Source organism: Parasteatoda tepidariorum, chromosome 3 (assembly GCF_982258835.1).
Source record: "Parasteatoda tepidariorum strain Cologne lab strain chromosome 3, Ptep-v5.0, whole genome shotgun sequence".
NCBI classification, from domain to species: Eukaryota; Metazoa; Arthropoda; class Arachnida; order Araneae; family Theridiidae; genus Parasteatoda; species Parasteatoda tepidariorum.
This window is the reverse complement of record NC_141757.1, coordinates 29505755-29522362: the sequence shown is the minus strand read 5'-3', so window position 1 is coordinate 29522362 and position 16608 is coordinate 29505755. Positions and strand designations below refer to the sequence as shown.

At 29.7% G+C, this 16608-nt stretch overlaps 1 protein-coding gene across 2 annotated transcripts in view; it reads left to right on the top strand.

Annotated features, from left to right (window-relative positions):
• Nucleotides 1-16608, top strand: part of LOC107440526 (cell adhesion molecule Dscam1) — a 193137-nt gene that overhangs the window by 166013 nt on the left and 10516 nt on the right. For both annotated transcript variants that reach the window (XM_087159008.1, XM_087159007.1), the window contains exons 18-21: nucleotides 3294-3537; nucleotides 4577-4675; nucleotides 9036-9221; nucleotides 13946-14242. In XM_087159008.1, the coding sequence (XP_087015134.1) occupies nucleotides 3294-3537; nucleotides 4577-4675; nucleotides 9036-9221; nucleotides 13946-14242 (826 nt within the window). The remainder of the gene's footprint in view (nucleotides 1-3293; nucleotides 3538-4576; nucleotides 4676-9035; nucleotides 9222-13945; nucleotides 14243-16608) is intronic.

Genomic DNA, 16608 nt, shown 5'->3' with positions numbered 1-16608 from the left:
ATTAAGAATAGTTAGCTCCAAAATGGCGGATTAATTTAGTCTTTCAATAAATGGACCTAAGTAAAATAATTCAAAGTGTTTGTAGAAGATTTTCTTGGATATTAAAAACAATTGTTGCTTACTCAAAATTCGACGAAATAATTCTAAATACAATTCTATTAATGTTGAGAATTAAATATGTTTATTCGATGCTTTCAATGAATATTTAAAATGTTTTCAAGCATAAAACAATTCACTTGAGATTCAATACATTTCTTTTTCTACTATGAATTAGATGTAAGATATATGTTGAAAGGTAAATTGAAACAATTCTTGTTGTTTTCTTATCTTTCAGTTCGAAGGAACTAAGTATTCATATATCAATTTATATTTATATTCTTAAGAAATCTATGAATAAGATCTATGAAATTACCTGTCAAGCATCATCTCTAGAGAAAAAAATAATAAAATTTTCTTCGGAGAAGGAAAATACATAAAGAATAAACTTAGTTTACATTCATTATTAACGTTAAGTTTGCTAAATTTCTTTTTTCACTGATCATTGAAAAGTATATTATATACAATAGTTGCTAGTAGTTATTCGTTTGTTCCACCGTTTCTATTGTTAAAACAATGGAAAGATTTAAGTTACATTTGCTATGTATCTTCAAAGATAATTATACAAACCGAATCTTAAAAGCTGTAAAAAAATATGCTAAATTTACAGAAAAAAAACTACCAGCTGTGCAAATATAAAACCGTTTATTTCACACAAAAATATACTGTTATTTGCAAACGGGCGTTTTTTTATGCAGATAAGTACTGTTATTCCATCAAACTTGTTTATTTTAACATAAGAACTCTGTTATTGTGCCAAAACTCTCTATGGAATAACCACGGCAATATAGTGGTAGATGCGATGCCGGAAAAAAAATTCGCATGACCAGACAACAACAGGATTTGAATCAGATCACCTAATTTGGAGGCAAGTGCACTGCCATCTGAACCACGGCAACTCTAGTGTTTGGTTATAAGCAGGAATCTTAATATATTTTTATGTTAAAAACCTTACTTATTTAAATCATATTTAAGTATTAAAACATATAAACTTTATTGACACCCCTTTATAAAATTGTCTGGCAAATTAACTAATCAAAGAATTGTATCTAAAGACAGGTAGTAATCAGGTAGAGTATCCAGTCGGTAATGGAGTCTTACCGTATTTTTACTTATATGAAGTTCAGAAACATGAATTCAGAAAAAGAGCAAGTATAGTAAATAATCGGAAAATGAATTGCAAGACGGATAAAGCAATTTTACGCTAAGCTAAACTGTAAAGCAAAAACTTGAATTTGAATCTACAGTTTTAATCCACTTGTTACAAGGGTGAAAAACGGATGAAAATTGTTTTGTTAGAAACAACTTTGATCTCTTAAATGTACAGCGAAAATCTGTAAAAAAATTTATTAATAAAAAGGAGCAATTTATGTAGCACTTGGGTAATGATGAAAAAAATTATATTTATTGTTAAGAGTATTTTTCTGAGAAAAATATGTTTTTTTTTTCTATAGAATTTTTAGTTGATTTTTACAGTGGAATCGGATTTTCACATGCTGAAATGTTTTATACTAACTTTCAGTATCAATTCCAAAAATGCTAGGTTCTATGGTAAAAAATAAGTTAGAAGTTTGGCTAACATTGAAGAACAACTACTTATGATACAGCATACAGATTATACTTAGAAGGAATTAATTAGAATTATCAAGAAATATGTAGGAAACAGGACAGAAGAAGGAAAACATAACCGAACTAACCGAACAAATGGTTTTTATCCCATGCTCTAATGTATCATAATAAAATAACCAAATTTTACCCCATTTAACAAAATTTATCACATATTATAAAACCATATTCTACTATTAATTTTACCCGAATCATTACCAAGGCTGGTCTGTAAAAATAACCGAGCTCTTGCATCTTCCTATACAAACAGAAACACGACAAATTTGAACATATTTAGATGGTTTTACCAAAAGATCCAGAATTATGTTTTGAAAGAAAACAGACTGTTTCGCGTCACTAACGAAAAGCTTTTATTCGTCATGAAAAAAGGTATGAGAAAAAGCACAGTTGTACTGTTTCACGACCTTCTGGGACACTTTGCTGTAGACAAGGCTATGTCTAAAATCAAGGAGCTGTATTGGTTTCCTGCTATGAAGAGATATTTTCACGGCCATATATCGACGTGCTTCGAATTTTTGGTCAATAAAGTTCCAAGTGGGAAGAAAAAAGGTCTTCCGCTTTTTCTTCAGAAAAAAATGCCATTTGCGACAGTACATCTTGATCATTTAGGTACCTTTGTAAACAATTCCAAAATGAATGAAGACTTACTTATCATTATTGATAAGATGACAAGATTTGTACGCCCCGATACCGTGAAAAACACCTCGTCAGAGAATGTTTTGAAATCAGTGAAGAATTTCGTTACGGATTTTAGATTACCGAATCACTTTTTATCAGATAGGGGTTTCTGTTTCACTTCACGTGATTTTTAGAGGTTTCGCAATGAAATGAAAATGTCATCTTACACATATTGAGTTCTACTTCCCATCCACAAACAAATGGAATGGTTGAAAGAACAAATATAACGATATTGTCCGCATTGTAACATCGATCAAAGAAAACCGAGCAAAAGGATTGCGACAACGTGATTAAGAAAGTAGAAAGAGATTTCAACAACACAGTGGTCAAAACTCTCGGAAAAACACCCCTTGAAATTCTTCATGGTCAAATAGCAGGTTAATATTGATTTAAGGATGGAATTGTTGCAGAAGAGAGTGAAGTACTGAATGATCCAGAGAAGAGACAACTCGAAACAAGATAAAAAATATTGATAAAAGAGCACGAGGAAATTATATTACCATTAGCATATTGCGACAAAAGGAAATCGGGTACACTATCGTTTGATGAGGGGGCAATCGTTGTAGTTAGAAGACACCCAAGAGCAGTCTCCCTCTGGCGTCTTCTAACTGCGGCCAACAAAAATAGCAGGGAGCAGCCAACATAGCCAATTGGAAATTCAATCATATGAAATTGAAATTGAATTAAGGGGAATTGCGTAAAGAAAGAATTACATATTAATGCTAGAATTAGTTTAAAACGATAAATGAAAATTAACAAAAGAAACTTCTTATTTTTATATTATAATTAAAAATTAACAAATACAATATCGAGTAGTTTTTTTAATAATTAATTACACAATTATTAAAACTGAGCTGAGCAGCATATTGATATACATTCCAAAACTTTTACAGCCACCCCCTGAAGAGTCGTCACATGGATACATACGAGGCTATTACATCGGCTATAGAATTTCAGGGTCACCTGAATCCTACACATTTAAGCAGGTAGAGAGAACAACTGACGATGATCAAACTCAATCCACCTACATCACTGGACTGCAACCATTTACCAAGTATGATATCGTGATGAAAGCCTTTAATTCTGCAGGTACAGGACCAAAGTCAGCTAAAATCGTTGGCAAGACCCTGGAAACAGGTAATTAAAAATACACAAGCTTTTGCTAATTTAAAATACAATGTAAAAATATTTTTAATTAAAACAATTTTCCATTCCTCTCGCTAATGTGTAACGTTTACGTATTTTTTTTTCTTAATACGAAGTAAATTGTGTATAAAGATATTTATATTTATTACCGGTGTTGGAAAATCTACCTAATTCTGAGTTTTCGACTACCGATATTCAATTCCACAGCCTTGTAAGTTTGAACCGGACTAGGAAGACAAAGGAACTCCTGGATAAAGCCTTATGAGAAACCTGCTTTCGTGAAGGACTTTTCAATGGATCAATCATGTATTTGTGTTACATGGAGGGAAAAATGATTAGTTAGCTCAAGGCAAGGAGACTCTGACAAATTTTTCTACTGCTGGGTATATTTTAAGTCAGTACTGTGGTCTGTGAGAGCAGGGGGCAGAATTCATATCGACCAACCATCGCTGGGATTCAAACCTGGATCACCTCATTGGGAAGTGAGTGCTCTATCCTATGAGCCATAATTTTCCATAAAATTTAATATCTGAAAACAGTTCACTTTAGGTCCTGTAAGCTTATAAACTTATAAAAACAATTGTAGTGACGTTTGGTGACATAATGCTTATAAAAAGGGAATCTAATGATTCTAAAAAGTAATTCTAATAAGTTTTTTTTCTTTTTTTTTTAAAATTCGGTAAAATTTCCATCTAAAAGTGATTCCTGCAAAATGAAAAAAAATAAATCAGAAAATTGGAAAATTGAAGTAGAGCAAAAAAAATAAGGGCACCCAAAAATATTGCTTTCATAAAACTGTAAAACCATTTAGATATCAGACGTTGAATATCAGTTTTTTATCTATTTATTTTATGAACTTGATTGTTTTAAAACTACAATTTATCTCAGGGATGAATCATAACTGTGCACAGCAATAATAATAAAGATTGTTTTTTCTAATTCATTTAATTGGAGAGAAATCAAACACTTCTGTATGAATTTTATGGAAATTTTAGAACTAATGACTATTTCAATGTTGATTTCTTTTCAGCTCCACCAACTTCCCCTGCAGTTACAGTTATTGGATCAACAAAGACATCCATTGAAATTAAATGGGAAAAAGATATCAAAGACAAGTCAGCCATAACAGGTAACACTTATTTTTTTCAATCAATAGTAACCACAATATTATCAATAACATAAAAAAATATTGTGGCAAAACAAAATTTCTTTAATAAGAATATTTGCTTTTTATTCATTTACCAACTTAAAAATGCGACTTTATTCCAAAGGAAACGTCGGAAAAATAAATTTTGCACGATGTAGCCGCTAAACAATTTTATTAGTTTTATATTGTGTACGCTGCGAAATATTGCAAAATTGTATATATATCCAGAAGTTGCATAAACCAAAATATTAAAAAGAAATATTGCAAATATATTTTTTTTATCTTCACAAAACTGCGGTTTTCTTGATAACAACATTTTGGGGTATTTTTTATGTATTATAGAGACTGGCTAAAAATAACAATAGATAAGTTGGTATGTAAATTGATAAAAAATATTTACCAGATAAATCAAAAATTGCACAATATTCACTAAAACGTGCTATTTCATATGACGGAAGTGCATAGAAAATCAGATAGAAAAATTTCAAACGTTTAGAAGTAATACGCCAATGTTTGCCCATAAAGAAATTTTATGGTTGGTTGGTGCTAATGCCACTTGCCACACGGGCAAGCCCGCTTGGTGAAACCGAGCAAATTTAAGGTAGAGTGTGTGATTCTTGTTTCTCAGTGGCGCCATCTATGGCCAAGAATTCGACTTCTGCCACATCAAAAGTCACACCTGTTTATAAGGCGGACCCATTCATTCATCCACCGATCGTAATTTTGACCTGAATCAGAGAACGATCGGTTTCCAATCCAGTACCCCCAGGGGTTTTAATTTGTTATGGGAACATGGAGGACTTTGCGACTCGACAGAACTTTAGCGTGCATCAGTAACCAACTAAACGGGGAGTCTTCGGCCGGCGGAGTTCGAACCCACGAACTCTCGGACATGGGCCCAGCGCCCTACCTTCCAGGCTATCCCGGCCAGAAATTTCATTGTGAACTGTTTCATGCTATGAGTTATAAGCTTAGTACAACTGGTTAATGCGAATTTTACAAAATAAATTATGTTTTATTTTATGTTTATACGAAATCTGAAAGAACAATAACAAATAAGGTATTAATTCTTATATTTGACAATAAGCGATTTGTTACAAAAATTTTTTTATGAAAACAAGCATATTTTAAAAGTTAATGAGATATGTATCAAGATGGAAAAAAATTAGACTTAAGTTATAACCCATAAAATGCTTGAACAAGTTAACGAAATCAATGTTACGTTCCTTAACTTTTAAATGTATGTAGCTGTTAATAATGAATATTGATTACAGAAAAATTTCAGATTTGAAGATGCCACTTTCGAAAAAAAAGCTTATAATTGCAAACAAAAAAAAAATTATTAGAGCTCAGCCACCTTTATTACATCAATAAAACTAGAAGGGCAGGCATTAAAAAATGAACATTTGGTTGACATTATTTATTTCTTTTTATTGATATACATATAGAATTCTGAAACAATCAAGAAAATCGCAATTTAGTTTCCTTTTTTTCTTTCCTTTCTTTTCAAAATGAAAACATAGTAATGTGTGGCCAAAACATATAATGTAATATATAATGTTTTGCCAAAAAAACTGTAACAACAGATAAAATTAGACACTGCAACTACAACTGCAGAGGCTAAGTTTTAAGTATGAGATACAAATTTCATATCAAACAAACTTCGCCTTTGTGGTTGGTTTGGAACAGTCATCATTAGAATCAAAGAAAATTCTCCCCTGGCAAAACCAATACGTTCAAAATTGCCACAAATAAGGGTAAGATACAAACTCTTTCAGTGGGCCAGGGCCTACATGATATGAAAAGGGTCTTAGCATTTTTAACAAAAGACTTCATAAAAAGAATTTTGCATACAGTGAATAACAATGTGAGCACTGACTTTCACACACTTAAGACTAATTCTATTAACGTGAGTCAAGGTGGCTTAAGGGATAGTTCGTTACTCTTTAAATGAGGTGACTCAGGTTTGAATCCCAAAGATGGTTCGGTGATACGAATTTTGCTGCCGGCTCACATCGACCACAGTGCTGACGCAAATTATCCTCAGTGGCAGACTCATGGGTTAGAATCCTTTTGCTGCTGAGCTACTCGTGGGTGTTTTTCGCAATTTTTCTCTACATGTAACGCAAATTTGGATTAATTGCATCAAGAAGTCATCCATGAAAGCTTGTTTGCCCCAATACTTGATCCTGGAGTTCCCTTGTTTTCTGGATGGCGTTCAAAATTACAAGGTTACGGAGCTGAACATCGATAATTATAAACTCAGAATTGGGTTGGTTGTTCAACTCCGGTTCTAAAATATAAATATAGAAATTCCATGAACTATATATATGTAGAAACGGAAGGAAAAGATGAATAAAAAACTTAACTTTAAGATTTACAATTTATAAAATGGAATGAAAGTGTGTGGAATAAAATTGGACAACTAAATTATATAGACGAAGTTGTAATTAATTTTAGTAAGCATCAATTCTTAAAATTTGTAATAGTATTATGAATTAAAATAATTAATAAACATTGTATAATTAAACAAAATACCTGTACAGTAATTAAGAAGTAATAATTGAAAATAATTACTAAAGATTGATCACATAAATTACATGAAAGAAACAGTAAATGAATTATATCAAAGGCAAATCAGTTCCAATTAATTAAAACAACTTATAATTAAACTTTCAATACTGCCTTATTAAAAAATTCTTAAGTTAAATTTTAAAATAATACAGTATTAATGTTGCAAATCATTCCTAATTTATGCATTAAAATGTTATATACATAATACTTATGCGGTAAGCGATACTGCAATATTCATATTTAGTTAATCTGATATACTAATGAGGTACTCGTACTTTAATACTCTTCAAGTAACATTTGAATTTTAGAGTTCGGGGTACTTACAAAATTAAATGCAACGTGATAGGACGTGAATACTTCACATGAAGAAATGAGTAAATGTTGAGAGAGTTTTGTTGTAGAAATAGTCCCCATTGAATCGTATCTAATGCAAAGCTCTTTATTGTTAACGATCAGAAAGTTGTAATTCTATTTATTCTCCTTCCAAAGAAGTTCCCTTGGGTGGGACTCGTCAATACGTGAAACTAAGATAAAGCACGAGGGACATTTCGGGACAGTAACAATTATTTATTCTTGAAAGTATCGACATCGGAGTTATATCATTTAGGAATGTGACGACAAGCGATAAAACTAAACATACCACTACAGATTTAATGCTGAAACTTTATTCCTAATGCTGCTACGGTATGAGTAATTAACTAGTTATCGATCGTAAAAAGCATTTAGTTAATAGTTAATATACATAAATAAGAAACCGAATTATGGTATTAACTATGTTGAATAATTTAAAGAAATCTGGAATCACAGTAATATTCAAGAATATTTCTATCTGCAATATATTGTATTATACTTGAATTATTTTACGAAGTAACAATACAAGTTATTAAGTAGTTATTAATTGTAAAGATTTACTTAACTAGCTATTTGAATAATGGTATAAATTTTGTAAAATTATACCATGCAAAATATCTGGTAACATTCAGTCTTAAGTACATTTCTTGAAATCCCGCCTAGAATATATTCAAGAAACCTCTTATAAAGCATATGACATTCTTCTAGAATCATATTATAAAGAAACAAAATAATTAATTTGTTATTGATTATAAAAAAAGACTTATAATGTCTTATAACTTTATAATATCAATAAAAATTTGAATAATGATATAAATTATCTAGAACAATTCCATACGCAGAAGCTAGAAAATGCAGAATCGTTGGCGCTGCTCTAGAATTCTTTTACAAGGTATATCGAGATAATATATAGAATATCTAGAGATCTTTTATAAAATAATAATGCGAGTAATCGCAATTGTAAATTGTACCTCACATGAAACTGAAACGATTACCAGAAAAGGAAAAATCCAAAAAGCAGTAACGGAGAATAACATACTAAATATCACCTTGGGAATATCTCTACAGAAAAAAGTCGAGAAGTTTGTTACAGGAAATAGTATTCTAAAAATCAAAAAGGAAAAACACTGAAACAGAAATTAAAGTAGAGGGACTGACATACATGGCGGCTTCATCGGGAGGCATTATCGCTCTGCCAGAGCAGGAGCAGTTTCTGCTGTTTATGGTAAATTACCGCAAATAACAATACCCTTGACTGCACCAAGAAATAAAAAAAGAAACAAAAAGCAAGTCAGTATTTGTACAAAGAGTATTAAATTAGTACGTGTAAAAAGATGGAGAGGATCTTATTTTTAATTGCATAATCTTTTAGTAATTGAACTTTATATGGATTGTTAATAGCTTGATTATTTTTTAGAATATACCCTACACTACAGAACTGATGATAGCAATAGGAAACAAGAGAAATTAAGCAGGGATGATGATCAATTCGTTTTAAGTAACTTGAAATGTGGAACGAAGTACCATTTATACATGACCGCCTCGAATAGTTTAGGTACAGGGGAGCCCAGCAAAGAAGTTACATCCCGAACTAAAGGTGCAGGTAAGCTGATGAATATTCGTTGTATACATTGGATTTACTTTTGACATTAGTGTTTTTACACATATTAATGCATTTTACGAACAGTGCAAGAAAAAAAAGGAAAATCAATATAACTTTTCATCTAATATTTGTATTATTATGTACGAATATTCAAAATTAAGCGTACAAATATTATGAGCTCTAATATGAAATATGAAAATTAATTGGAGCTACAAAATGAAGCAAAAAAATATATTTTCTCCGAATAAATAATATTTATTCTCTAATGATTTGAATTTTGACTCTCTCTAACTTAAAGGATGTAGTTTTATGATACCAATAAAAGCGGTCGAAAGTGTGTCTTTAATATCTACTTAGCATTTTGCGTTCTTTTTTTCTTCAAATTCCTGGAATCGGTAAAGAAAATTAAAAAAACACGTTTGTAAAACTCGTTTATCTAATAATTTCAAGTAATTTTTTTTATAATAATTTAAAAAATTTTATAATTTGATTTAATACTGAAATTTTTTTTATTTCCGAGGAGCAGACTTTTTTTACCCCATTTCAAGTTAATAATGTAAAATCCGAAATCTAAAAATTTAACTCAATATGTCAAATAATTCTTTACAAAGCAAAATTTTAAGATGACCAATTTTTCTGATTTTTATTGCTTAAAAGTTCTTCTCTCCTTCGTATGCGTTATTCTTATTACATATCCGAGTAATTGTTATTTTTATTACTTAGTTTAGAAAGATGTAAATATTTAAAGAGCGCTGTTTTGAAATTCTAATTTTGAAAGTAGTTCTTTCTGATGGATTTTGTTATATAATACCATCTGCATAAATTATTGGCAAATTAAGGTAAGTTTCTAGGAAGATATTAATATTTCATGAAAATCTGATCACTAGATGAAAATTATTGAAGTGTTTCATTTCCTTTATCTTGCTTATTATAACACGAAAGATAATTTGTTTACGAGTTGTTTTAATTATAAATAAAATAATTGTAAATAAAATAAAAATAAATAAAAAATTTAAAAAAATAGATGACTAATGAAAGAAAAGGACAAAAACACAAAAAAAAAAACAGATTTCTTTAAAGGGCAAGCTGATACATTTTTGGAAGATATGCATTATTTTTTTCGCTTGGCGGAAAGAAAATATCAGTTGCTTTTGCAAGTGTTTATCATCCTGACATCAATTAACTGAATTACCCAATAATTGAGAATCGTACTTTTTTGCAAAATTGTATTCTTCACAAAAATCCATCGCCATTTTCTCATAATGTGATCGAGCAACACGGATTAACGCATTTCAATTTGTATCTATTCTCTCGTTCTTTTATTCTTGCTCCACTTCGGAATTTCAAGAATTCGAGCACAACTGCAAGCTGCTTTATTTGATCTACTCGCGGCAAAAGTAAAGTTGTGGAGTTGAAAGAAAATTTAGCTGAGTTTCTGTGCGAATGGAGCCTAAGATCACCAAATTAAATATTTTTGCTTCATATATATTCAGCCGTTCTGAAAGCTAGCGATCAGAAAGAAACTTCCTTTATATAAGATTTGACCCAATGGAAAAATTCATTACGATGATGATCCTTGTGAAGTAAACACTTAAAAATACTTTGCCTTATCTTTAACTATTCCTAACGTATAGAAGAAGAGAAACATGCATTTTAAAAAACCTTCTGCTGCTTTCTTGTACTAAAAAAATTTTCACCCAATTTAATGTTTTTTTTTTTTTTTTTTTTTTTTTTTTTGATATAATCGTCTAGAATTTTCCGATGGCAACTTATTTCTTGTCATGTTGGCTGTCTTATGCAGAATTTATCCGGAATTTCAGGAATAATCGTCCGTTCAACCAATTAGGTGGATCCTTCCTTACTTTTTGAAAAATGCTGCAGGTTTCTAAGCCTTTTTTTCATTGCTAAAAAGCACTATATAATTAGTTCGTCTGTAAATAGCCATGAAAATTTACATCCGGATGATATTTCTGTATCGACTCCAGTCTACCGTGCATTTCTTTTTGGATGTTCTATAAAGTTGCGTAAAAATAAAGAATTGTTATATCCAATTAAACTACTTCGACTTAGTATTTGTACTTTCATTCCCTATATGAACTATATTTCCTATCAGTTCCTTCCTAGATCAGCGCCTTTTTAGATCAACGCCAACACTACAATAAAAAAATTATCTTTTCTTTTGTAACAAGTCAATTTTATATTTATTTAGCCATACATTTGACCATTTTTTATAACTTATGGCACATTTGATAAAGGAGTTAAGTGAATTTTTTGTCCATGGCTTTCTTTGGAAGAGGGTTCTTCTTACTCATTACTTGTCTTTGTTCTTCTGTCTTTTAACTATTTCATTGTGACGGACGAGACAACTCGTCTTCCAGAAATATCCGTCCTCTACGCAAGACTTTATGTGCTGTTGCAGCGTATAAAATGACTAATTTGTCACCATTTCAGTGCATTCCAGTCCTTATTTTTCTTTTCTTTATAACATTTTTACAAGATGATACCTCCTTATTTTCTGAGGTACCCTTCTTTGACGAATTTAGTTCTTTTAATACATTCTAATTTATGAAATATTTAAGATTTGTGTTTTTTATATTTTATTTTTTATCTGTTTTTTTAATTTATTAGTCTTGTTTTATTATTGATATTTCATTTTATTTTTATTTTTCTTTATTTGTTATTACATACATAAATATGTCATTATTGTGATTATTATTATTAACTGCAATAATAATTATTTTTTTACGTAAAGTAATTTGTTCACACATTTAACGTTTTAAAGAAATTTGAGTTTTGCTTCAATTTCAACATAGTGGGTGAACTTTTAAGGCAGAGGGTTGGGCAAAAAGGCTGGGAACTACAGCTATGAAAGTGTTACCGAGGATGAGGGATAGAGAAAATAACTTTCTACACTGTAGGAACAAATTTATACTTTTCCAGGAATTCGAGTAACAAAAAATGAGTTTTAAGTTCCACTTATTCTTAAAACATATTTTTTTGTATGTGTATGCGGTTTTATTAAATCAGTCTGTAAACCGCAGAAGGTTTATACTATAAAATAATTGAGGTTAATAAAAAATTGAAAAATAATAAAAATGTAAAATTTGGTCTTTGTATGTCAAGTACGTAAAAGAAAACTATTGTTTTACCCATTTTTTTCATCTGTTTGGTGGATTTTTCTTACGGTTTACAGATATCAACGACGATTTCAATTGTTTCGGATAACTTATGCTTCATTTTCAAAAATTCAAGATGATTACATCTCTCGACAGGTTATCGCAGTAAAAACTAATCCAAGCATGCTCAAAGAAAATTGTTAAATAAAAAGCAAACCATTTAGTAGACTAAAAAAAAGTTTCCGGTTGTTCAGAAAGCAGAAATTAAGCATACCATAGCTAAGTTTGTTTCAAAGAATTGTCTTATATTTTCTTAACTAGATAGAAGGAAGAAAAAAAAACTGATGCATGCATTTTTTTTCTTCTTTCTCTATCTTTTTTTTAAAAAAAAATGACATGCATTTGAAAAAATATTAGACAAGCATTGAAATCATATATTTTGAAAAGAGAAGTAATAATATTTTTATATGTGTGGCTCATTTTTCATGAAAAGTGAAAAAAAGACATTTTTACTGTCGCAAAAATAAACTTTTCTAGTGTATGCACGACTATAGCCTCAGGTGAAATGGAATGTTTTATAATGCTTAGGTAATACTTTTTTTTAAAAAAACTGTCAAAAACATAAAATATCACTGAATAAATGTTTCATTTACATTTTTTATTATTCGTGAATTTCAGTAAATTAAATAAATTTATTTCTTTATGTTGCACTATATTTCCATTTCCTCATAAATGTACGTTTCACCATTCGGATTCATTGTAATCAAACATTCTTTTGATATATATATATATATATATATATATATATATATATATATATATATATATATATATATATATATATATATATATATATATATATATATATATATATATATATAGTGTGTAATGGTGTAAATTAGTTTCCCTACTCCTTTGTTTTGGGCTCGTATTTAATGTACTGCATGGAACTACGAAGTCATGTATAGAAAATGTCTCGTAAAATTGAAATCGTAGACTTTATTTAGTTAACATTTTGCTCATCAATCTTCAATTTATGGTAACTTGTTTTTACTATTTTTTTAGACGTTCTTGCTTATAGATAGTCTTGAAAATTCATTATCCACCGGTTTTCCGTAACTTCGGGCTAGGTTCGACATTGATGAGTTGATATGCGTTATCCCTATATGGCAAAGGAATTCTGTGAGATTTTGCTGCAATTGAACCATATTTTTGTTCAAGTTCAACTATCTATCTTACCATTTCTAAACAAAGAGCAAAATTAAAATAAAATTTTAAGAAGAGTGCTCGTTCAACAATAAGATTTCCTTAGGTTTAAGTAATACTTTGGAAACAGTTTATAATGAATTTGAAATTAATATAAATTTTCCAGAAACTAAGCCAAAGTATGAAATTAGAATAATAATCACAGTTTAATTTGTTATTAGAATAATATTTACAGTTAATTTGATATTAGAATAATATGAAATTAGAATAATCAGAATATAATATTGAACTTTTAATTTTGCTTGATAGTACCAGGAACTTGTAGAGTGAATTGTGTAAATTATAGTAATACGTAAAATAATCATACATTAATAAATTTTTTATCTTTGTAAATTTTTGTAGCGCCAGTCTCACCCCAAGCGTCTTCCTTTCTGAGCGTGAACGCCACTTCTGCGTCCTTGAATCTAAGTGCCTGGCAGAGCAATGGCTGTCCCATCAAACATTTCGTCGTCCAGTACAAACCCAAGTATCAGAATCAGTGGACGACGGTGAGCGAAAAATTAGAAATGTCAAGAGATAATTACGCACTACGACATCTGGCACCGGAGAGAGATTACGTCATTATGGTCATTGCCCACAGCGACGCTGGCCTCACGCAAGCAGAGTACAGTTTTCGAACACTCCATGCATCTCAAGCAGGTAATACCAAAGATAGAGTGTTTGATTGCTACACGACAAATGCGGGGAAATAAAATGAATGTTAAATGAGTAGAAGATTAACGCTCTGGGGATTGTTTCGATAATTTGTTCGAATCTTCCACTAGTGCGTGAATGATTCCTCGAATTATACGACTGTTTGTGACATTTGTTGAGTTTGTTATAAATAGTGACGTTTTAATATATGATAATCGTAAAACTAACACATTTCATCATCGTATAAACTGATATAAACTGATTTATTGAACGTTTTATCACTCAGCAAATGTATTTTATATTACACGCAGTTTATTTATTTATTTTAAATTTTAATAATACCTCATTTGTATGAGAAGGACACTTTAAGAAATGGATTATATTTTTTGATGTAAAATATATAAGTGGAATTAAAATCTGATTAAACACCTTTATTTTATTTAATAAATTTAATTACGTAGTATTATAAATTCATAATTTAAGAGAAATATTTTATCTTTTTATGAAACCTTTATTACTATTTGTGTCCAGCTTTTTTAAGATAGACAGTTCCCTTTGAAAGCAGAAAGAAAATTTGCTACATAAGTGATTTATTATTGGGAATTATTCTACACAAACAAAATAATTATGTTTTTCATAATATAATAATAAAATAATACATAATATTAGCATTACATTTGAATTATACTTGGATTTTCAGTGCAAATCAAAGTTCAGTGTTTTATTGGAGATAAAGTAGCGAATCTCATAAACAAATATAAGCATAATATAATGATATGCACTACCACATATTAAGACCATATTTTGTATCTATGCATTAAAGAGTTAAATTTTAATATCGAAAAAATAAAGAAAATTCATTTATCATTGTCAATTACATCCTTACTTTTTTAGAACAATGAAAAATGTCGGAGTAAAAAAAGTTACCAAATAGCATTTACAACTTAATCTATATAAATATAACTGTAACTGTATTTTCTTAAACAAAAGTGTTAGTGCCTCATTATATCATACTCTGAATAATTGCCTTTATTGTCGAATTTACGAACTCATCAAACTTCATATTACGAAAGTAATAATAATTATCATTCTGGATAAGAGTCGTTTTTTTAGTTTATTATAAGATTAGCTTTAAAGAATACAAAAATCATTATGATTTAGAAGAAAAGAATATTTGGGATATTTAAATCAAACTGTAATTGATTTTTATTTGCTTCATTAATTTTAAATTATTTTAATTACAGCTGAAATTCACTAACGTTAATCGATAGCTAATACTTTTTACTGAATAATATTTAATATTCCTTATCGTGAAAAAAAAGAAAAGAAAACGGAAAAGTGGAACTTCGCATTTTTTCTATCTTACTTATTTTTTGTATCAGAATTTTAAAACATAATTTATTTTTATGCGCTAATAAAAATCACATTTCCGTTTTGTTGGTAATAAACAGAAACAGGAAAAAGCATACAAATGCTGACTAAAATGAAAACAAACTCAAACGCGTCTCTATAGCGGTCTGAAGAATTTAATATTTACCATACACATTTATTCAAACGTTTTAGAAAGTGTATTTATTTGTGAAAAGAATTTAAAATGCTGTAATATCTGAAAAATACTATTATTATTTTTTCTTGGGATAAATGCTTTTAAGGAGACTTTATTTTATTTGCTATGGATGTAAAGTAGTAATCTTCAGAACATTCAAAGTTTTATTACCTTTTTAGTCGATAAATGCAAATTGTACAACCCTCACATATCTTTTCATATTTACTTCTAAGATGATGCACTTTCAAATGTATAATGGAACAGGAATACATTGAAAGTGTTGTATCTATTTTAAATTGCAATAGTGTAGAGTACTCATTGGTTGCATGCTTTAAAGGGAAAAAAACCTTTGATTTTCCTTACCTTATTCAAGTGTTAGGATAATCTGCACATTCTTAAGTTTTAAATGCTGTAAACGTGAATCTTTAAATTTTTTTCTTTCGCTTATGCAGATATTTTTGAAGTCATTGTCTATTAAGCTTTTTTTTAAAGTTTTTGGCTAAAAAAGCTGCACATCATATGAAAGTTTAACAAAGAAACCGTTATCAAAGCGTGACAAGTCATACAAAAAAAAATTAGATATTAAAAATGCCATAATTCATCTAACTGCAGAACATAATTCTTTGAAAATAATATTCGATTTAGGGAAAATACTTCGAAATTCATTTGTCAATCAAACTGGTTTTTAAATACTCTATCTCATCCAGATATAGGGCGTTCGTTTTCCAATGAGGTGAACCATTTTCGAATTCAAGTGATTGGTCGGTCGATACGAATTCTGCACCCGGTTCGCACCCACCTCATTGCTGACGTAACCTATACTCAG